Source organism: Passer domesticus, chromosome 8 (assembly GCF_036417665.1).
Source record: "Passer domesticus isolate bPasDom1 chromosome 8, bPasDom1.hap1, whole genome shotgun sequence".
In the NCBI taxonomy this organism is placed as follows: domain Eukaryota; kingdom Metazoa; phylum Chordata; class Aves; order Passeriformes; family Passeridae; genus Passer; species Passer domesticus.
In genome coordinates this window covers 48,769,152-48,792,684 of record NC_087481.1, presented here as the reverse complement: position 1 = coordinate 48,792,684, position 23,533 = coordinate 48,769,152, and the positions used below count along the sequence as shown (strand labels likewise).

The window sequence follows — 23,533 nt, the reverse complement described above, 5'->3', positions numbered from 1 at the left end:
TCCCTTCCCTAATCAACCCCCCAGAGTGGCAAGTGCACTTGGCCACCTCTGTTTTTCACAGAGTAGGAAAAGAGGATGCCTGTTGTGTTGGCACAGGAAGGAGGTGCAGGCAGCCATGCACAAACTTGCTGACCTGGCACAGCATTCAGCTCCAACACACAACTGCTTCCCAAGCAACTCATTGTTAGTGTTTAATTGAGAATGCTGCAGAAAAGGCCAAGGGATTTGGATGGAGGTTATGGGAAGCAAAGCATGGTCTGGAATGCTGTTCTGCAGTCTAGAGAGCAGTTGGCTAAAGACAGCAGAGCCTGCCTGGGTAAATGGGGAAGGCTGGAACCAGCACCATGCAACAGCCTGTCCCCATGTGCAAGTAAGACTGGATTGCCACAGAAATCAATTTTCATACCTACTCTCACAGCCACTGTAAAAAGTATATAAATCACACCAGTAATAAATCGTGTAAGGATTGCATGATTGGATTTGGGGTGGAGGGAGCAAGGGGAAATTTCATCTTTCCCATCATAGTCCTCTTCCTTTCATCTCTGAGGGACCCTTAAATTCCTTCTGATACCCACTTCCTACCAGGAGCTGTAATTTACCACGTCACCCAGCTGAAACCCTGCTTAGGATATTAAAAAGCAAAAATATATGCTTCTCAAGAGAACTCTTGGGATTATCTAGTTGATTTTTAGAAATTAACAATAATAATGCTAAAACATCCAGCAGCCTAATTATCAGCCACTTCTCATTTATATTCCCATTAAATTCACAGCTGCTTTGCAAAGAGACAGGCTGATGTATGAAGACTGCCTTGTATGCTCTCACCCAAGCCTCTTCCATTTATTCCACTGAGAATGATGACACAAATAACTCAAATGCCTGCTTGGTATTTGGCAGGTGCCATTGGTGTATGACACACTATTCAATAAGCAAACAGCAAGAATGACATGATGTTCTAAAGTGAAAATCCAGGGCATTTTGTTCCTCTCATGGTAATAAAACTGTTAATTTTCAAGTATCTGCTGACCTTTTCACCATCCAGAGGAATTTTACTGTGAGCTAAATCTGCCAGTTTACCTGTCCTGTAATGAACCATAGCTGAAAAATGGGGAGCTGTGAACACTGCAACTGCTGTTGAAGGGTGGGGGGAGGAAGTGACAAGCAAGGTGTCTGTGTGACTGGCACACTGCAGACAGACCCCGAAGTGTCACTGTGCCATCTTCCAAAACTCACCCAGCTGGGTTCCTTGGCAGGAACACCACGAAAAAAAAGAAAGAACCTGCAATTGCATTTTCTTGGCTTTGAAATATGCTAAATTGATTGAATGTGTGTCAGCTTCATGCAGTGAGATATTTGAGCATCTCTAAAATGTATTTGCAGGTGTATTTCTCACTTGCAAGGACATTTTCATGCCAAGTACCATGTGGGTACTTACCCGACGACACAGGTAAGTGTCATCTACAGCAAGTACAAGTCTAAGAACTGAAGTAGTTTTGCTAGACAGAACTAGGCTGACTTCAGGCAAGATGTTATAAGGAAACACAGAGAGGTGTATTATACCTATGGATTACATAAAGATTGGTATAACTCAATCTACCAGCACTTTAGCCCTGGAACTATTTGTGCCTGTAAGGTGGTCTGTCAAAACTGATGCAGTTTTTACACACAAATTCCTGCCCACTGAGATGCAGGCTAGGATTCTCCCATCTGTTTCACATTTAGCAAAAGGCTCCCACTCTAAAATTTTACCTCCTGCGTATTCCAGCAGGAATAATCCTAAGGACAAATAGTCTAAATAATGAAGAGACACCCTGAGATGTTTTGTTTTTCAGGATCAAGTAATCAGACCCTGCCCAATAGCTTGATTCAGTGTCTCCAACAAAAGTGAGAAGCACAACTGAGAAGCACGACTGAGATATTTTCAAGTAATTACATTTTCACAGCAAGCAATTTTATCACCATATAAAATGAAATTGTTTCTATCCACTCATGCTACCCATAACTAAAAAAAAACCCAGGGAAAATACAGAACATGTGAAATACTGTTTTTATAGCAGCCCTCAAAGCTCAAACACAACCTTTGTACTCAGCTGCTGTTTGCCTATTCCTGATTTCAAACAGCAAGAAAATGGGTTATTTGGGACATATTTGATTTAAAGGTTCTCTTAAACAGACTCTTCAAAGCCAGACATATGATAGCGAACAAAACATTTATCTAAAACATTGAAAATTCTCAATTTTTGAAGACATTGATTATATTCAAAGAAGAAAAGTTTGTCATGAAAGAATGAGTAAGCAAAAATTATGCTGGACTCCAGCAGAATACAAGTAATACAGAAAACATGCTTGACAGTATCAGTTGACATGAGAGGTGACAATGCCACACTTTAGGGTTTTAAACGTTGTAAAAGAAGCATCCTTATTACGATGAGGATATTGCTGCACCAACAGCAATACTCCCAGTACATTTATCTGGAGCAGAGGTTGCTACATTTTGTGCACAAAGGTCTTGGGGCAGGTGCTGTTTATAAACAACAAAACAACTCCAAAGTTCAAGATGCAGGCTTAAATAACAATTTGCAGTAAATGCTACAACTGAGCTAAAATGAGAAAGAAAATTTGCACTTATGATTTGAGGGGTTGACTTAGCCAAAAAGTCAACAAAACCACAATGAAATATGGGAAAGTATAATAAGCCTAACAGCTTTGCAGGAATTTGTGACAAATCAGATGTCAAGTTTGGATTCAGCCTAGAATTTAGCAGATTTTTTTTTTTTTTGGTGGGGTAACCAAACTATGAATAATATACTTATTTTAAGTTCGGTTTTCACGGCCCTCAAAAAACCTGTGACTTTCACAGTCTCTTCTAACTAACCTTAGCCAACAGGTTACCGATAATATAAATTTGATTAATTACATCTGGTTTCATCACCATGCAGCTCATAAACCACAAAGCAGACTAAAAGCACATTTTCACAAAATAATTTGAAGTCAGTCAGGTTCCAGAGCTTTAAGATTTTGAACTTGGAAATCAGGAGCCAAACACATGGGAATTTAAGGCAGTATGTTTACTATCAATGATGTTTCCTCTCTTGCATGGCTATAAACATTTGGGTGGCTTATTTTTGAAGGAGTAAGGAACAGGCGACGAAATTAGGTTCAATGATTCCGTTTGCTACAAGAAAACAAGATATTTTTATTTACGGGCTTATAGCTGAGTGCTCTGGGAGCTCTCCTGATAAATGCTTCACCAGCTGAGTCACAGTGCGCACAGGATTAGTCACGGCTGAGGAAGAGTCCCAAGGTTTCATTTACAGCCGCACATTTACCTGATGTATATTAATTTCTCCTGCGAGCAGCAGCCCTCTGAAGATGTGTGCTTCAGGAGCCCTGGCTCCATCACCGCCTCCACGTCACCACAGCCTCGAAGACGAGGGCCAGAGTGGCAGCATGCACAGGGGAGGGCGATGGCTGCTGGCTGGTAGGGAAGGAGCGGAGGGCTCCCAGCCGTACATCAACATATGTTCTGTGGGCCTCAGCAGAGCACAGCATGCGTCACGCTCACTTGACGCTATTTTAGGTGACAATGGGTAAACGACATGACTTTCCTTTCATAACGTGCTCCAGCAGAGAAGCCTGAGCAACTGGCACTGCTTCTGTGCCTATGAGCTTCTACCCATTGTGTTCCCACTCTGCACCTGGGGAGCAAGGACAAGAGGTAGCTGCCCAGGGTTTAATTGCAAATCCCTGACAGAATAAAACCCCTACCAATATCTCAGGCAACCAGGTTCCAAGTCACCCTCTCCATGTAATCTCTAAAAATCCTCTGCCTGAAGGATCTGACCTAGTAAAGCCTGGCTCTTCCATGACAGCTGTAAATAACTGTCTTAATTGGATTGCCAAACAAATACAGGGCACGCCTGCTACCTTTCCTCACAAGCTTGAGCAGAGCCTGAACATGGGTGCATGCACAAGTTGGCTGCATGTCCTCTGTTTTGAGAGGCTCAGATGAAGCAAAAGGAAGATCAAACCTGCCCACTTGAGCAGCTGTATAAAACCAGAAACGCAGGATTCCTAAATGGCTGAAGAGCATAACCAGCCTTTGAACCCTAAGACAGTTGTGTTTCTGCACCTTACCTCCAGTTTTTCACATATGTTGAATTTAGACATGGAGAGCCCTTGCACTGGTGCCCACATCCTCACGCTACCTGTGTGAATAATGCTGCTTTCCAAAGAGGCTCTTCACATTCTGACCAGGGGATGTCTACAGCTTTCTCTATCTCAGAGAATTGTCCCCAGCCAAGTGAACTACAAACACACTTGAAGTTTCTTCAAGTGAAAGTCTATCTTAATGAAAAAACATTGAAAACAAAAGAGAATTGTAAAGTAAAAATTATTAAAACTGCACTTAAAGGCTATGCTATTACAGAATTAGCACTTACAATCACTGTTGAATATATTTTTACAGAAAAGCAAACCACAGTGAAGCTGCTCCATGCTGGCTTGCATTGTTTATAGCTTTGAAGACAAATATAGAGGTCAATTTGTCTAATGAAAATAAACTGCTCCATGAGACAATTCTCTTTCTTTTGAGGTGAATATACATTTTATCTAGTTTAGCATGTCCATTGGGTATGTGCTAAACATTGTCTCAATTTTACATTTCTTCCTGCAGCAGAACACAAATTGTTAACTTTCACCTGTAGGTTAAACCATGCCTAGTTTCCTTCCTTCTATTATTCTGTATTCTCCTTCCTCTCGTCCTGTTTCTGTGCTAAGGAGTCTGACATCTACTTATGATAAAATTTTCCTCCTTGCTTCCAATAATTTCTCCAATAAACAAATTGGAACTTTTCAAAAATTTCTCAAATCAACACATTTTTGTAGAAGCTTCTTTGGGCCTCGACAGACAGTTCTTTAATACCCTGTAAATGTAAATATATTGTCTGAAAGCTTGATGAGGTCTGAAAAAGAAGTGAATCGATATCGACAAAACACTCTGTACTAAAAATACTTGTATCATTAATACAACTGATGACAGGACTAGTTCACAGTGATTTAAAGTTTCAAAACCAATAATGTTTTCCTGCTCAGATCTGTACAGATGCTCCAAAGAGAGGGAAGAGTATTTCCCTAGTGATTTCACTGAAAATAAAAAAAAAGTATTAACATAGCTGATCTAATACTTCAACCAATTTGCACCACAGTTCCTGACAAGATCTCCCACAAGGTTAGCCTTAAAATTATATCACAGCCTAATTTTGCCTTGTTTTACATTAGTCTGAAACCAAGCCTAGATTTTATTGAACTTTGATTCTGTTATTTTACATATTATCCAGATTAAACTTTTATTATGGTTTCATGGTTTGAAAAGCATCATCATCTACTGGTAGGGAGTTTTTAGTGCAGCAGGAAATGGAATTAGGAGAGATCCAATGACTTAATTGAAGATGTCACTAAAAGCTTTGCCAACTGCAAATATCCTGCCCTTCTGACTTCAGGAGTGATCCTGGGAGAGCGTGTGGAGCAAACTGTGGTGCATGTACACTACAACAACTCTGCTGTACAGGAGTCTCTGATACAGAACAGACCCGCTGAGGTACATCACATCTAGGGGTGCGTTTACTGCCTTTAGACCACTAACATTACCAGTATGATTTTAGGATATGCAATAATTTGACTTGGTAATTGTGCTGTGTTGTGCCTGCCAAAGGTAACACCTCTACGTTCTCCACTGCTGCAATGTAAATTCAAACCACCAAAGTAACTAAAAAAGGAGAAATGTACTATGAAAACTTATCTATATTTATGCCAATAGTATTTCTTATGGTGACCATTCTGATTTGCCAGGCAGCTACTGTCTTCATTGTATTACAATAAAAGGGAGGCAGAGACCCCAATTAAATGCTCTAAATCTAGGAATACTGACATCAGGAGTGTTGCTGAAATAAGTCTGCCAGGAAATATCTCAAAAAATTTAAAAGGCAGAAGAAAAAAAGCTGTGTTTGAGTTTTGCACCATGTTTTCTCTCTGTGTCTTAAGATACCAGTGTCATGACTCACTCTGGAGATTTAAATTGCTCCCTGGGCAACATGACCTTCTCATACCAGCTTTGTTCCTCATGCTAGCAAAAACTGGTCATCCATGAATACTGAATGAAGAAACTTCCTTATTAGTCATCTCTGGATCTATAAAACTAATACCAGAAAATGGTGTTTAAACAAGCTCACTGCTGCTTCAGGTATGTGGCCTTCCAACACATGAAATCTAAATAGTTTCATCAGGTGTGGGAGGAAGGATAGAAAAGGGAAAAAAATTAGATACATAAGTCATCTGTCTCTAGATAAAATCTAGGGATCAGCACTCCTTTCAGCAGTTTGGATCTATATTTAGGTTTTCATTTTATATGCCTGACTGGCAAATCTCTTGGCAATTTTGAAACCAATGCTTAAACCCCACCCAAACTTGAAAACCCACCAAGCCTTCAAACTGAGAAGTTTTCTATTGCACTTTAGCTGGTTAGCTGTCCATCCTCATGTATGCTGCAAAACACTGTGATTTCTCATACTCAAGTAAAAACTACAGATCAAATTCTCCTTCTGAACACAGGAAGAACAGGTATTTGTCTACACATGATCTTGCCTGCACCTCTCCTGAAATAGTTCAGTACATTCCTGACTGTGCATGCAACTAAAAACTCAGAGCAAAGCATATGCATCTCAATAATTCCTGTTATAGGCACATTGCCTCATTCAAAAGATAGTGCAATAATATCAATTCATACTTATTATAATGGTCACTGACAAAAAATGTCACCCTGTTCCCATGGACATTGGTTGCTTTTTTTGCTCTCTGCTGGTAACAGTACAGGCTCATATTCCGTTGAACGGCATATTGCACCCTCTCACCAAATTATGTGAATAGGATTGACCAAGGTGAGGACAAACATCCCCCCAATTGCAGGGCACCTAATCAGAATCCATCATCTATCCCTGAGTCAACAAAGCACTAAGCTAAGTGCTAAGTGTTCCTGCAGGTCTAAAGCTTTAGAAAGACTTCAGATTGATAACTACACTCAAGAACTGAAACTTTCTCACATAGGAAGCACAGTACAAGCAATCAAAATCCTCATGGAGACCCTCATTCCAGTGTATGAAACAGCACGACATATTAACTACACCTTTTCCTCTTCGTAACTAAAAGATGCAGACAGCATTGCACTTATGCAGTGTAAGATGAAACTTGAAAGAAAAATCTTTTTAAAAAAACCCAACCAAACTTCTCCCACAGATTTTTAGTCAATATACAATAAGCAAAAATTATCCCAGAGCCCAAACATGGTGTTGGCATCTCTGTGTGAACAAGAAGCCAAGTCTTGCTATATCTCTAAATTATGTATATCTTACTATATCTCTTAATTGTGTATATCTTACTATACCCTTGGCAACCTGTTGTCCTGGTTTCCCATTAAGATGGATACCACAATATGTTTTTATTAAGTTTAGCATTTAAAGAAATATCCACCAGTAGCTCCACTATTTTTTCTTTCAAATGACATATAAGTAGGAACATTGATAAAAATAGTTCTAAATGCCCATCTGATATACTCTTCTATTAGCAGCCTCTGCAAACTGCCATTTGCTGGCCAAGGATTCAGTCTGACTTCAGCTGTAAACGGCTCTAATGACATGCAAGACAATTTCTCTAAGAGACATTTCAGTTTCATTTTCAAAGGAAACATCTTTAGAAGGATTTCCAGTTTCCCTAAGTGTTGGATCAGCTGTAGGATCAGAGACAACACTCTCTGATTACCAAAAACTCTGATTACCAGGAACAGGATGCTAAACCACATGAAAGCAGTCTTGCTGCTCAAGTAGTGACTAACATGATGTAGAAGGAATGTTTAACAAGTTTGTTCATGCAATAGGATGGGTGAATGCCATGTCTCACCACTATGTGCACACTTCAGAAATTCTCTCACTTCAGGAAAATGTGTCTGAAAGTCTGTCAGGAAATGAAGGATAGAAAAGTTTGGAACAGTGGTGCACATATTTTGCATTTTATGTAAATTGTACATGTTGTTTATATTACATCGACACGTGAATTCTACAGCTACTATGGCATAGTTAACCTTTTAAAAGGTTCATGTACACTACAGTTAGCAAAAATAAACTTACCATAGTTCAGAAGCAAAAATGTTAACTGCTGGCAACTTCTAGGTTCACAGGATGGAAGTACAATATGGCATGACAAAGCCAGACTACAATAGTTCTTGACACTGCTCTGATGCCAGCTAATCACAATCTGTTTCTGCATCAGTAGATCTCACTATTTGCCATGGACTCCTTGACTTCTATTTTAGAAAGAGAATTCTTCATTTTCTCACTGGATTTCATTTGGTATTCATCAGTACTATGTGGCAGCATTTTTTAATTGTTCATTTCTACAACATAAGGTATTTGTTTTACCCCCTGTTCTAAAGGAGGGCAAAGAAATAAGAGTTACAGATGTCCAAAGGTGTCCACGTGACTAATTAAAATTTTGATGTTAACTTCAGAAGAGGCAGAAAATAATCAAAACCCTCTTTATAAATAAGTAACACTGTTTCAAATCTCTTCCTGTTTTTGACTGCCCCCAAAACTACTCATACTGCCTAAGTAACACAGATCAGGAGTGGCAGCTCTTCCAAGCCAAGATGCTATGAACTTTCAAAACCTAGGAATGTATGACAGTTCCTAAAAGCAATCTAACCATGCCCCTGTGGTAGCAAAGTTACCTCCAGATGAATCAGAGCTTTTGTGGTCAGTTCTCAACTACAAGTCCCATGGGGCAATCAGCTCTAAGTTACACTCTGAGTTTTTATTCCATACACAGACCTACAGCACTCACAATATGTAGATAGTCCTACACAGAAGAATAAACACAGTACTTTAGAGGGCTATTCAGTAGTTTTCTTGCAAGGCTCTCTTCCTCTTCTTTCAGCTCACCTTCCTTTAAAATTCAGCAAACAGCAATGCAGGACCCACAAACAAGTGCCTATTTTTAACTGCACATTCTTGTTTGCTGTAAATCCTAAATCCTGTGTTCTGAACAGCGCTCAGACCGGGCCTGTGCTGCTCCCACGGGGCTGGACCACCAAGGACTGAGTGCTGGGTGGAGCTGCAGCTGTGGGCCACAGCAGAGCAGCTCACCAGCACCCAGAGGCCACACAGCTCGTGTTGGCGGCTGCTGACAGCTGCCACACACCCCAGCCAGAGCGTGGCACACAGCTGGCAGCAGCCCTGTCCTGGGGAAAGCACACACAGCCACCACTGCTGTCAGCTGCACCTCGTATCCCCTCCCTCTCCTTTCATGTGCTCATTACAAGCCTCCCTCTCCCTGTACACACAGTACCCTCCTGTTTGTCTCCCCTCACTGGGCAGGACTTGGGTCTCCTCTCCCCCACAGCAGCCCCACAGTCCATCCCAGCAGTCCATCTTGTTCCCTACTTCCAGGTCCCGCCCCACACACTAACCAAAATACCCCCACGCTGTTCCCATATTAACCTCAAGTTCCTGCTTCCCAAACCTCCCACACTGCTGGTTTGCTGCTTCAGCTCTTCTCCTAATCCTCCCAGGCTCCTCTACCCTCTGCAATGGCCCTTGCTCCCTGCTTTCCAGACTTCCTTTATCCTCTCAACATTCCTGCCACTCAAACACCTGGACATAAGGAGCCTCAGGAGCACAATTCCTGGCACCCCAAGAAGAAGAACCAGCACATCCAGCTGCCTTCTCCTGCAGTGCCCAGGCCTCCAGGGCTGACCCTCGCTGACGCAGATGGCAGAGCTGCCTCAGAGAAAGTCTTGGAATATTGCTCCCAACTGAAGGCTCACACAAAGCTGCAAATCCCATCTGACAGTCTGTGCTGTGTAGGCCGGATCAAGACCCAGCAAAGGGACCTGCTGCTTGTGCCAGTAAACGATCACACTGGCAGGCTGTCATTTCCCACGTAAGCTGGCATTCCCACAAGCTGCCACTTGCAATAGAATGGAAATCCAAGAGCCTCAAATCCCTTTGAAGTGGATGACACCATAAAGAGTGCAAGTTTTCAGTCCATTCTTCCTAATTCTGATATTTTCTTTACTGAGTTCTGATTCACTTTTCCTCCTTAGTTTTAGTCACTGTGCCTTTTTCAATGGGAATAATTTCTGCAGTAATTCAGAGGACAGAACATGTTTGAACTCTCAGTTTCTTTGCTTAGCACCACAATTTGTACTGATTACCTGGGCTGCAAAGAGTCAAATTATCTTCAGGAATGCACACACCACCCGACTTCCCTTCCACACAAAATTCTCTTTGTGTAAATGGGCATGAACAATCTGACCATTAGGCCAAATTTCAGGAGAGTAAAATGGCAAAAAATGGAGACTCGAAACACACAGAACTTCCCTGAGAAATGTTCAGCCCACGCCTTAAAGCAAAGAGGCACTTGAACCTCTCACCAGTGTGTGTATTTTAATCAAGCATCTGGGAAAGCAGAATTTCTTTCTATAACTTGGTTTTATAAGAGCCAAGCCTTGAACTGCTAAATTCAGTCAGACTCAAACAGCTGGTGCAGAAAAAAAAAAAAAGCCAAAATCAAGTGGCAGAAATAAATTTTGTGGAAGCAACAACAACAAAATGCCTCATAATGGAAAATATTGCATAATGGCATCTATGGACAAATTTGACAGTTCTGCTTACAATGACAAATGGTAACTGCCTCCCCAAAAATAAAGCTAATTTTGCTTAGAGGCACAGGACAACTGAACAAAAAACTCCTGCACCTTCAGGAAAACGATCCTAAAAATTGAAATATTAATACAATATTTTCTTAATCCAAATTAATATACCAATAACTTTCAAGATTGACATGCTGCCCCAAATACAGGGCAATATCTGCCATGCAGACAGCCTATCAGAAAAGCCTGAAAAGATTCAGTGTTTCCATTCTGGCCTAGACTTGGGTTGAAATTTCTGTCATGAGGACAGACCAGTTTGTTTGCAGGAGCCAATTTTTGGCTAGTGGCTAGGTCTCTGTGCTGAGCACAACAACACATCCATACAAAGCTGAAAAACAGGACATTAAATCATTGTGACATAATAACATCTTCACAGCTTTGGTTGCTGCTCAGCACTCGCATTTCTGACCCGTAAGTGCTTCAAGATTTAACATTTAGGAATGCAGAATGCTGCGGATTTAAGTGTACTTATTTACCAAAGCACATCCACGTAACTGCATAGTCCCAGTTACCCTCAGGAACAACTTCCTCTATGCATTCCCATTATCTAGCTATAAAAATCTCGCAGCAGTCTGTAGAAAAGAGGCGGAATTGCGGGCCCGCAGCAGAGGCAGCGAAAGGCGGCGGGCGATGCAGAGCTCCTGCGCAGCACCACTGCCCCCTCCTGGCTGCGGGACGCGCCAGCGGCTTGTCCCGAGGGCAGGCAGCCCTTCCTTCCAGGGCATGCCCAGCCCTCCCCGGGGCCGCAAACCTCGCCTTGCACCCGGCTGGGCCATGCCCGGTGCCGCAAACCTCGCCTTGCACCCGGCTGGGCCATGCCCGGCCACCATTCCCAGCACGGCTCCGGTCACACCGATTTTCCCTCGCTGTTTCACAAGTACAGCCAGGTCAGCCGGACAGCTTCCCCCGGGAATCACAGCTGAGAGCCCCAAAGCTAATGGCAACAGAGCTCGCCTTCGGTAAAAGGCAATTAAGTTGCCTTTTTTCCCCGGTTGCTAAGTCATTTGTATTGCTATAAGTAATGCTAATGTGCTACTATGTACGTATCCATCCAAGCAGCAAACATTTAATGACCTATAAAACATATTTAAAAAAAAGTGTAATCTGTAAAACAGCAGGAAGATGTCCTCCTTACACTGTTTCCCCTCAATGTAGTATAAAAGAGCTTCTTTAGTCAGAGACACAAAAAAGGTCTCTATTTTTAGGTGAAGATAAATACAGCGTTAAGGATGCAATTAATGAGAATTTTCAATTTGTAGGAATTAAAGATCAGTCTTTTCAAGATCTGGCTTGTCTTTCTATATATAAGATATATATATATATATATCTTATAATGTTGGTGTCTCTTTTTAGATTTCTGCAGACCACATACTCTACTATACTCCACTGTAAACTACATACTCTACTATATAATCATAAAACTACTTCAGTATTAACTCTCACCAAACCTTTTATAGAAATAAAATGCCTCTTTATGCTTGCTCCTGCTGATACAACCACAGAAGTGTTCTCCTGGTTGCTGCCTCTGGAGGTAGCTGGACAGCGGATGCCTTCTCAGTCCCTCTCAGTCCTACAGATACAGCACAGATTTCTTGTCCTGAAATGTGAAGTTGAAATTGATTGTACAAATGCCCGTTCTAGCTGATAGGTGTTATCACAAAGTCATTAGGATCACTCTGTATTAAAAATTATGTGTATGCATTTCAACAGTTGCTGATCTGTCCGCAAAGTCTTATCAGAAAATGTTTCCTTAACAATTTCTAGTTTTTATTGCATAAAAATGAAAACACCAAAAAGTTGCTGTTGCTACTTTCATTGTTACACTTGCTGTCATCAATCATCTCTGAACAGTGTCCAGTAATTTCTGCATTTTAATTACACCAAGATACAGGAATGTGTTTCATTCGGCATCAGGATATCCTTGGAGGACATACATCAAGTGTCATGGAACACAGTAGATATATTTTCCTCATAATACATAAACAAACGCAGTGAGTGAAGCCAGCTTCCTGTGCCTGTGACCGTGAGGGACAGCATGTTTGCAGGAGACACTGAACCTCCTGCTAATATGAAGAAAATTTTTGGGCATCTCTTTAATTTGCCTGGCTCGCAGCCAAATTCATCACTGGCTTTCCACCAGAAATATATATTTTCTTCCTGTGACAGGCTTGAAGAAGCCACTGAGCTTTTTTCTCCTCTGTTTCCTCTCCTGTTCCAGGACAAATATTGAAACTTACTCTCTTCTAAGCTGCCTGGTAGTAAGTTTCTGTGCGTGGTTCTAATGATCGCGTAAGCAGCCAGAGGGTGTTGCTGTACTTGATATTGTCAGGAACAAAGACGTGAGTGAGCAAAGCCCCTGGGTCCAGGCAGGGTCAGGGACTCCTGGTCCCGTGCAGCAGTGAGTGCTCCGAAGCACAAGCCTGCCACGTTTCCCGGAGCCGAGACTCCCAGAGCGATATTTTAAATAAGGAACTTTAAATTCCGGGCGCCGCCCCCCCCCCGGCCCTCAGCCGTCCCTCAGCCGCGGCCCCGCCCCCTCGCGGGGCGGTGGGCGGGGCGCCCAGCCACGTGACCCGCGGGCCGCCGCGTGACGCGCTCGCGGGCCGGCCGCACACGTGACCGCTTCTCGCGAGCGCCGGCGCGCGCCGGCCGAGGCCCCGCCCCTGGCGCCCCCCCCAGCCCCGGCGGCGGAAGGAGCCGGAGCGGACGGGACCCCGCGAGCCCCGGCCCGGGCACGGCCCGCACCGCCACCGCCGCCCGCGCCGCCGAGGTGAGACCGCCGCGGCCCGCCGGCCCGGCCCCTGCCCGGCCCCTGCCCGCTCCCGGCGGGCCGCGCCTGCGCTGGGCCCGGCCGCGGCCTGGCAGGGCCCGCGGCAGCCGCAGGCCCGGGCCCGCCCGTTCTCCGCGCCGGGAGCCCGGCGGGGCCGGGGCCGCGGGGCACTCGGCGCGGAGGCTCGGCGTGTGGGCACCGGAGGCACACGCCGCAGGGCGCGGGGCTCGTGGGGACCGGCGTGCGTTTTTGGGAGCCGCGGGGCTGCGGGCTCGCCCCAGGCCCCGCTGCCCTCGCCGCAGGCCGCGCGGCGCCCCGCACTCGGACACGTGTGTGAGCCCCCGTGTTCAGCCGGCGCTCGAGGGCAGCCCGAGCTGCGCGGAAATTAACTGAGCGGGAATCTGTAGTCAGATTCTGAACAGAACCTCAGCATTGAAACTTAATGAGCTGTGTTTCTAACACGTTAGTAACGGCTTCTTTTTGTTGTTGTTGTCAATTCACCTCACTTGGAGCGCAGGGCGTGATTAAAAAGCAGCAAAGGCGTTGTTTTGATGTGGGGTTTGTGCGTGTGTGTTCCTTGTAGATGTCAGAAGACCTTGCGAAGCAGTTGGCCAGCTACAAAGCTCAGCTCCAGCAAGTCGAGGCTGCCTTATCTGGCAATGCAGACAATGAGGACTTACTGAAACTGAAGAAAGATTTACAGGTGAGAACTTGAGGGTAGGTGAAACATCAGGGTATTTTACAAGTGTTTTAACTTTCCTAAACATTTGTCCTGCAACAAAACCAGACACTTGGTGGGCTAGTCACTTTCATTCCACATAGCTTGATAGGCTTGGTTTGTAAAAACCCAAAATATTTTAAGTATATTTTTTTTGATTGCTAAAAAGATGTACTAATTTACACAGCGAACTCTTTTTCTTTAAACTTTGACCAGAGAGGTGAAAGATATGCCAGTGCTGTCTTTACTATGTGCTGGGTTTTAATTTTTTTTCCCCTGAAGCATTTCTCAAAGTCATTATTTTTTATTGCTTTTACCAATGCTGAAGCCTGATGGTTTAGCTTACCATGATGTTCTTACTGAGTTCTCAAATAACTTCATCCAGAACCTGCTTACTCATTAAATGCATTTGCAGTGTTAAAAGCTTTGGAGTGTAGTTCTGTATTCCTTGTGCATCTGAGTCTTGTGTTTCTGTATAAGAAAGGAAAAGAGTTGTGTTTTTCATTTGTCACAAGAGCTTAGTGAGTGCCTAACAGCTAAAACCCATTTCTGGTCCTTGGGATGTGGTTTAGTGACAGGAAGGCCACCAGCCTAATTTTAAATGTACGAGTGGTCTTTTAGATTCTTGTTCCTATAAAGACACATTGGCATATAGCAAATCCCAGCAGTGCTGTTAAAATCTGCCATGAGAGTGCAAGATGCTGCTTCATTTCTGTTTAGATTGCTTTAGCCATCAGGTGTAAAAATACATAAAACTCCCCAGTGCAAGGTTCAGTGACCACTGCTCTGTATGGAAATAACAGTGAAAGATGGGGGCTTCAAAACCAAAACACAAGTAGTGCCTCCAAACAGTGATCCTTAGAATTCCTTGTAAACTGCAAAGGCTTGTGCCCACAAGGCACTTTATAGATCATCTGAATGTGCTCTGTTGTACACTGTTAAAAGCATGTGTATATTTTTATATTTTTAAAATGCACAGCAAAACCCATATGGGATGATATTTCCGATACCAACACGACCTCGGCTTTGATATGCAGAGATCATTGATGTGAAAGGACAACTTGCAAACTTTTTAATAAAAGCTTTCTGCACAGAATGGGGAAGATCTTTACACTTTCGTCCCCAAAAGGTTTGCTATCCGTATGTTCCACCTTGAAAATGACATAATGTTTTGCAGACTTGATATATGCCAACTAAGCAAACAGCTGTAAGAGTGGGTTTGATGCAGTGTCCCAACTAAACAGCTTTTTGTCTGTTCAAAAAGATGGTTACTATGTTACTGGAACATCTTTTTCCTATTATAAGTACTGATGCATTTTGTATGCTTAGATTATTCAAGATTAAATATTAGAAGAAATTGTTAGAAGTAGTTAGCTTTTTGCTTTTGGTTCACCAAAGCATTTCTAAGACAGTATCTGTGCACCCAAGACCCAAACTTACCTTCTCTAGGATTGATGGCAGCTGTCATCTTCTGTAATTGGAGATGAGATCTGTGGGTGTTGTGCTCTGGAGTGTAGAGCTCTGTCTGGCTTTGTGAAGACCAGTTGGTCAGGAAAAATCTTGGCAAACCAAGTAGTGTTCCCTGTGGGTCACACCTCCTTATCACGGGATGTGGCACCAAGCCATGTTGTTCAACCTGTTTGGCTGTACTGAGCTGCTGTGGTAGTCCAAGTCCTGCTCAGAAATTTTCTTGGAATGATCTCTTAAAGACTTGAGAACTCATGGCTTGCAGTAAAATTAATGTCTCTGTCTTGTGAGCTGAGCATTACAGTATGAAGATTTTTACCAAAAGTTTGGTTATTTTAAGCCTTGTGTTTAAGGGGCTTTATTAAATTCAGAGGATTCTTGGTAGACCCGTCTGAAACTATTCACATCCAAGTTCTAGAATAAGCCATCTCTGAGGCAGGAATTAGTCAACAGTTGCAATACCTGAAGCACTTGTTTTCAGGAGTGCCTTGTGCCTGATGGATGTACTTGACCTGCTGAGAGAGATACTTGTCTTAAGCCACGATGCCTCCTGCATTTGCAGAACACAGCTACCTGTATGTTAAGGAATAGTTTGGGATTTTGCACCTGGGAGGGAAAATTAGGCTAATGCTGTATGTTCTCAAATTAGGTAACTTGATAATCAAAATCTGTTGTGCTTTAGCTGTGGTATTAGGAAAATGGTGGGCTAAGTAGTAGAAGTAATTGTGTGTTCCTGTGCTCACAGTTGCTACTGGCTGTGCTCACTGGAGTACTTGTTAACCAGCAGCTCCTCCAAAGCAACGAGCAAAACTTTTATTAGCTGTTGGAAATCCAGACATTAACATGCTGCAACAGAAACAAACTGTTGGGCCTTTGATGCTAGATGCATAGTTTATCAGATAAAAGTGCATGCAAGTTTATGATGTATAAACTTACTTGGGAAGTGCTTATAATCCTTTAGGCTCTTAAGGGATGATGAACAGCTCCTTTACTGCATTTTCCTGAGTCTTTGTGTGCCCATAGCTGAAGTAAGATGTGAAATGGGGAGGAAAGTTCAGCCTTTGAACACTGCCTGTAACCCTCCCCTGACTGAAATGTTTACTGTTTGTTAGGAGAGTGACTTGTTCTTGCTGAGGTACTCAAAGAATTAAAGATTTTTTTCTTCTTTAGGGCCAGCAATGTTTCTTTGCGTTATACAGAAAGTTTACATGGCCCTTGAGGTGCTGTCTCCTTTGACTTTTAACCCTAGTGAAATCCAAGAGAGGTCTTGATTGCTTAGTCTTTACTGTAACATTTACAGGAAATTGGGAGAGGGTTTTGCAAACTCCTGCTTGCAAATGAATCATGTGTAAAGGAACTGGGAAATGTTGTTACTTTGTCATCTTGAATTAGCAAGGCCTGACCTGAAATCTCAAAGTCAGGGAACTTGGGAAAAAAACAAACACTTCTATCAAAACGACCTAAGGAAGCCAGTTCTTTAGTGTGCTTTGTAGCAAAATGAGAGGGCTTCACAGCTTGGAGGGTGCTCTGCCACCCTGAGTCTGGATGCTATGAAAAATAATAGGCTACTTTTTGAGAATTGGAGGAGGGCATGGGCAGCTTTACAGCAGTACAGCGAGGACCATACATATTTTTATCTACAATTGCAATTAATGAGTTTAATTAAATTATTAAGAAACGAAAGTGAGTGTAATTCACACATCGGCAATGAATGTAATACAGCAACTTTAAAAAAATCAAACCAAAACCAGTGAGCTTGGGGTAAAAATATGCTTGGTAAGAGGAATTCGAAAAATTATTTTTTGTGGATTTTTGTCTTTTATAGGAAGTCATAGAGTTAACCAAAGACCTCCTTTCAACACAACCTTCGGAAACTCTTGCGAGTTCTGACAGCTCCGCGTCCGCCCTGCCCAGTCACTCATGGAAGGTTGGGGACAGGTGTATGGCCATATGGAGTGAGGATGGACAGTAAGTGTAGAAAGCTTCTCTAACAGTTACATGAAATAGTGCAATCAATGGTAAGAGACTTTCATTCAGTTTGAATTGACCAGGGTGACTAAAAGCAAAAAGAAATTACGAAATAAATGTGGTATTAAGTGTTCTTGGACTGTTTATTAAAGGTCAGTATTTTAGGTAGCAAAGAGATGGGGGGCCCTTTTTTTCACTAACCTTATAAAAGTAGGTTAGTGAAAAAAATCCATTTTGTAAAATCCATTTGCTTGTGTAATAAATGGTAGATGGAAAGAATTGGTCTGTTAGGACAGTCTTGCAAAGCTTTTGGGATGTGCAATTCATGATTTGTCATTGCATTCATATATGTGTGTCACCAATTACTATGAAGAAAAATGCTTGCTGTATCTCAGTTTGGGCCTCTAATGGAAAATTAATGTTCAATCTTTAATTGAAAATGCTGGGTTTGGCTATAAAATAACTGTAATGTAACTGTAGAATTAATCAACCTTTTGGGTTTGGTCTCATATATTATCCTGTGTAGTTCTGGGAACCCAAGCAAATCATTCTGACTCCAAAAACTTGGAAACAAACATTCAGAAACTACTTTTTGTACTGCAAATATGTAACTTGCAGCTTAAAAAAAACTGATTATGCAGGACCAATATTGCAATTTTTACCCCTTGAAGAGAGGCTCTGTTATTGGATGATCATGCTTCTTTTAACAATGTAATAACCATGTAAAGATTTTGATATAGCTCTTGATGTCTTAAGTAGAAAACTAATCTAAAAGTGAACAGTTCTTCTGTTTATTAATGAGTAAAATATTTTTGTGTTAGAACTTAAAAACTGAATCTCTTAGTCTTAGGTCACCACTGAGTCATTCTTTTTTGGCCTCATCCCTTGGTTACAGGTTCAGAGCTTGGGGAAGAGTGTGTCAGAGTGTTCATGGAAATGCATCTTATTGGACTTTATTGTTCTGCTTTTTTTTGAAAAGCAGAAATGCTGCTTCTTCTGTTGCAGCATTTCTTAAGTGAACAGTGTTTCATAAAGAGCTAGCTAGACTTTTGGGTTTTTGTGTGTTTTGAGATCAGTTTGACCAAAGCATTTCATACACATAAATATGAAATGGACTGATTTCTGTGAAAATTTCAAAATTGCTGTTTTAAATCAATAAGAAAACTTTTAAGCTTTAAAGTGTTGAAGAGGGAATATTTTGAAAGCTTCAGTTTTTCTTAATTCTTTGTGTTATGGAGAAAATTAAACCAAAGCTTTGCACTTCTGAGCTGACATTTTCTGAAACTCCTCAATGAGTTCTGTGATTGCAGCATTTTTTTTTTCCTATCCCATGACCTGCCAGAACTAAAACCAAATCAGGATAGCTGATTAGATTGGCCTCAGCATTAATCATTAGTCGTGAAAGCTGTGAGGGCATTGCTTGTTGAAGCTAAAGGTCAAATACAGCAGATGCCAGTCTTTGTACCTGTGTCCCTTTGACCTAAAGACAGTAATATCTTGGTTTGATTTGTGTATTACTCCTGAAAATGAAGGCTGGTATCTGCATCTTTTTCACTTAGAGGCATTAGCTGGCTGATGTAGGTGTTGAAGGGCTGAGTATTAAAGCTTTACTCACATGCTTACAGCCATGATATCTTTACAGGTGTTACGAAGCTGAGATTGAAGAAATAGATGAGGAGAATGGAACAGCTGCAGTTACCTTTGCTGGGTATGGCAATGCTGAAGTCACACCTCTGTTCAACCTCAAGCCTGTGGAAGAGGGAAGGAAAGCAAAAGAGGACAGTGGCAACAAACCCATGTCCAAGTAAGTAATACACAGATAGAAGTCTGAATGCTGCTTTGTGGGTTGCTTTTGGGTTGGTTGTTTTCTTTTTGTCCCTATAAAAATTGGTTAATGAAATAGGTGTTTTTTTGGTTTCTTTTTGTTTTAAATTTACATTTACTTAGTATCCTGCTATGTCTAACACAGGAAGGTATTTGTAAGGGCTGAAAACTTTTTTTTACTTTGGAAAAAAAAAAAGATGGTACAATTCATCAGAGTTTGTTATAGCCAGTGATCCCTTCCCTAAAAGGGAATTGTGGCATAGACTGACTCTTTCAACTTCCTTATCCTCACTGAAGTAATCTTTGTCCTTTTCCTTCCATCCCTGTCCAATAATGGGTAGCATCAGAATCTTGCAGACCTCCAAAAAAGTTTGGGCTTTTCACTCCAATGGGTTATTTGCATTTTCCAAACCTAAGATGTTTCTGAAATGTAGAAGAGCTGACAGGTCCCATTTCACCCAGAAATGAACTGTGCCCAATCCCATGGGTTGCTGTGTTTGGCAAATACATAAATAACTAAGGTAATGCTTATTAATGGAAAGATTAGATTTGGATTCTTAGGTTTTTGGGGTTTTTTGTTTTTTTTTTTTACCTCCTAGAAATGGTGAATTTGCAAGCTTTATTTCTGTAATTTACTTCTGGAAAACTAATGTGTATGTCTGTGTTACAGTCAGATTTTAGTTTGTTACAGAAAGAGGCACAAACATAAAATGTGGGGTTTGTTTTTTGTTTTTGTTTTTTCCATTTCTCCAGAAAAGAGATGATAGCCCAGCAACGAGAGTATAAAAAGAAGAAAGCTTTGAAAAAAGCTCAGAGAATTAAAGAACTTGAACAGGAACGAGAGGACCAGAAAGTCAAGTGGCAACAGTTTAACAACAGAGCCTATTCTAAAAACAAAAAAGGCCAGGTTTGTTTACTTTTGTCAGTATGTGAGTAGCAACAGGGCATAGACTTGTGTGCAGTAACTTGGGAGAAAGAAGGAGGTGGTTTTTAAAGGGATGCACATACACAGGGATTTGGGTGTCTTTGGGATTCTGAAGTGTGCATTTTTGTATTTTGTGCACTTCAAATGCCTGTTTTTTTACTGGATTGTTTTGGAGGAGTGCTGCTCCTAAGAAGGTGAGCTTGCACTTGGCTGGGAGAACGGGGCTTGAATCAGTTGCCAGCTGGTGTTTGTTGGAGCCAAGAACCTGAGGGCCCCTCTAAACCTCCAAGTCTGGCTTCTTGCTGTGTTTATGACCCAGGAGGCACAGTGCTGAGGACGTGCCCTGGAACAGCAAGTGTAGGGCAAAAAAGGCAGCAAGGACATGAAGTCTTATTCCATTTCTGTCATGGCTTGACCAAGACACAGTGGTAAAACTTCAGTTTCTGCCAGACACAGTGGTAAAACTTCAGTCTTCCTTTTGAGCAATTATTAGAGATGCCCTTATGAGAGGTGAATTTTATTCCTTCTTGGCCTGACCTGAGATCCTCAGTACCGCAATCACATCCAGTACTGAGGTGCCAGAAGTTCCCAGCCCCATTGCTTCACTCAGTGACAACACATCTGAGCTGGCTGTTAGCAAGTGCCCCATCTGTAGGGCAAAAGTTGAGACTGTTCAAGCACTTCAGATGGTAATGATTGCTTGGGGGTTTTTTTTGTAAAATCCAGCGAGTAATTACTCAGAAATGATGTTTTCTGTTTTATTTGCAGGTGAAAAGGAGTATTTTTGCCTCCCCTGAGAGTGTAACTGGCAAGGTTGGCGTTGGAACATGTGGAATTGCAGACAAACCTATGACACAGTATCAAGATACCTCTAAATATAATGTCAGGCATCTGATGCCTCAGTAACAGGTGGAAAAGGTGGAACTTCATCTCTGCAGGGCTTTACACTTACCTTTTTATCATTATATTTTTCTAAAAGTAAATTATTTGTTGGCACATAGTGAGTAGTCCATTTTGTCACCATCACTTTGGCTTCAGCTCATTTGAGCCTTAAATCTCCAGCTATTGATTTGAGCCCCCCCAACCATTAAACTTTTTGTAGCAGGTAAACATTCATGAACTGCTGTTGCCTGTTACTTTCTAAGCAGTGTTTGTCTGCAGCTTTGAATCTTTCATTCATACCAGTAGTGAAGGTTTTTTCTTTTTCCCTTCAGAAAAAGTGGTGGTATAAAAATGGCACCTTAAGAGCCTCCCTGGTTTCTGTAGTCACGGTGCTGTCTGTGACATGCTCAGCATTACAGAGCTGCTGCAGCTCTGGGAGAGAGCTGACATGTCACATGGAGTTGCTAAGAAAGTTTAAATAACTCCCTTACAAATCCACTGTGGATCAGTTTGTACAGCTGTAAATGAGGGCAGAACAGGGCTGATAGGATCTTTATTACTAATGATCACTTACATTCTAGAAACAATAAATTTGACTTAATTCCAGTCCAAATTTCTTGCACTTGAATTTCAGCAGAGGAGATGCTGTTTCTTGTTGGCTGTTTTTCTTTCTTTGTTTGTTTTATAAATACTCATCAAATTATAATAGGAAGTTAAAGAAATGTAACCAGAAAACCATAGGACAAGGAACTTTACTTAGGAGTCCCCATCTATCCCCAGGGGTCAGAGCTGGTGCTGTGGAAAGGAGCTGTCCTGTCCTGCCTTGTAGATCTTGCAGGTGTGTTGGTGCACTCACAGACCTGTTGGTGCAGTCACAGCAGTGACAGCCTGTGCCTGGGCCCCCACCCAGGCTAGAGAACCACAGCACAGCAGATGTGAATGCCTAGGTCCCACTTAGTTAGTTGTGAGTGAGTAAAGGTTAGCTGGGAGTTTCTGTCCTGACATAACTGACTGGCCCTAGTGTCCATTGTACCTTCAGCTGTATTACAGTGCTGCTGAGCCCCTTCAGTTTTCTTCAGGAATCCACGTGTAAAAGCTCTTGCTTTTTTGTACTCTCTCTGTGATTTGCTTTCCTCTGTTCCTTGTCTCGCACTTACGGTAGTGAAGCCACCTCTGAACCCGTAATGTGTTTAAAGAAGTTAATGGGTAGCCCTGTATACAATGTAGATATTATTTTTGTAAAATCTAGGGCTGAGTTAATGGACAAGAGTACATCAGCTGTTTCCCCCATTAAATAAAATGTGTGTCTTGTCCATTAACCCTGACCATTATTTCCCTGTATATTATGTTAATGTAGCTCATTTTGTAATTTGTTAACTAGATCAGGTCACGTCAGCAATTGTTGATGCACTGATTGGTGGAAATGTCCATCAGTTACCTGAGTCACAACTCAAGCTAAACTCTACAAGCAGTAGTTTAGAATCCATACATAGAAAAGGTTCTCCCTGTAATGGGAGAAGGTGATTTTTATGAATACAAAGTGTGTTAATTTCAGTTTTGTATGTTTAACTTTTATTAAATAAAGTGTTTAAAATCTGCTGGATATATTTGGTGAAGTGGAATTATTCATGGGGGGAGGACAATGGTAAATTGTCAGGACAGGAGTGAGTACAGCAGAATCTGCTGGACAGTATGTAATACTCAGAAGTGGTTCTGAGTATTACATTACATAAGAGAATATCTCTCTTAATTCCTTATCTTCACTGGTAGCAGGGGGGGGGGTTTAAATTTTCTTTCGCATAGAAAACATCTCAGGAGTGAAATAATCTGCTTTTTAGAAAGGGAGTTTGTACTGCAGCCTGCAGCTACAAACACATGTCCCAGCAGAGACATTAACTAGGTGACAGTCGTGCCACACTGACAGCTCAGTGCTGAGGAAGGTCACCTGTTGTCTTTCACAGGTGGCTGTGATACAGTGTCCCTTTCACTTAACCAAGAGGAGCATCCTGAAGTCAGAACTGACACATGCTAAAGCAGGCAGAACTGGAGTTTTCAGGAAGCCTACTTCTTTTAACAGAAAATAGTCTTTGGAAAAGAAGGCTCAATCCAATTATCTTTAATGTAATAAATACAATGAATAGACCATCCCAGGGCTATTTATTTGTTCACTAACTTGCTCTCCAGAGCAAGTCATCAGAACACAATGGCTGGTGTGAGCCT

The 23,533-nt window shown here is 42.0% G+C and overlaps 1 protein-coding gene and 1 long non-coding RNA gene across 2 annotated transcripts in view; one reads left to right on the top strand and one right to left on the bottom strand.

The window, feature by feature from the left end:
• Window positions 1-13,288, bottom strand: part of LOC135306793 (uncharacterized) — a 101,649-nt gene extending 88,361 nt beyond the window's left edge. The window contains exons 1-2 of the long non-coding RNA XR_010367565.1: window positions 12,997-13,288; window positions 12,208-12,356 (exon numbers count right to left, since the gene is read on the bottom strand). This is a non-coding gene — a long non-coding RNA (uncharacterized LOC135306793). The remainder of the gene's footprint in view (window positions 1-12,207; window positions 12,357-12,996) is intronic.
• A 103-nt stretch (window positions 13,289-13,391) lies between these two features.
• SMNDC1 (survival motor neuron domain containing 1) lies at window positions 13,392-22,916 on the top strand. Its single transcript, XM_064431266.1, has 6 exons — window positions 13,392-13,529; window positions 14,113-14,232; window positions 17,540-17,682; window positions 19,325-19,486; window positions 20,260-20,413; window positions 21,200-22,916. Exons 2-6 carry the CDS (start codon window positions 14,113-14,115, stop codon window positions 21,335-21,337), a joined length of 717 nt encoding a protein of 238 aa, XP_064287336.1. The 5' UTR covers window positions 13,392-13,529; the 3' UTR covers window positions 21,338-22,916.
• The last annotated feature ends 617 nt before the right edge of the window (window positions 22,917-23,533 follow it).

What these genes read in the sequence shown, in the direction of transcription:
- SMNDC1 (XM_064431266.1), top strand. Translation starts at nt 14,113, where the DNA reads ATGTCAGAAGACCTTGCGAAGCAGTTGGCCAGCTACAAAGCTCAGCTC. An exon ending in ATATGGAGTGAGGATGGACA is followed by an intron (nt 17,683 to 19,324) that starts GTAAGTGTAGAA and finishes ATATCTTTACAG; the next exon opens with GTGTTACGAAGCTGAGATTG. An exon ending in CTAAAAACAAAAAAGGCCAG is followed by an intron (nt 20,414 to 21,199) that starts GTTTGTTTACTT and finishes TTTTATTTGCAG; the next exon opens with GTGAAAAGGAGTATTTTTGC.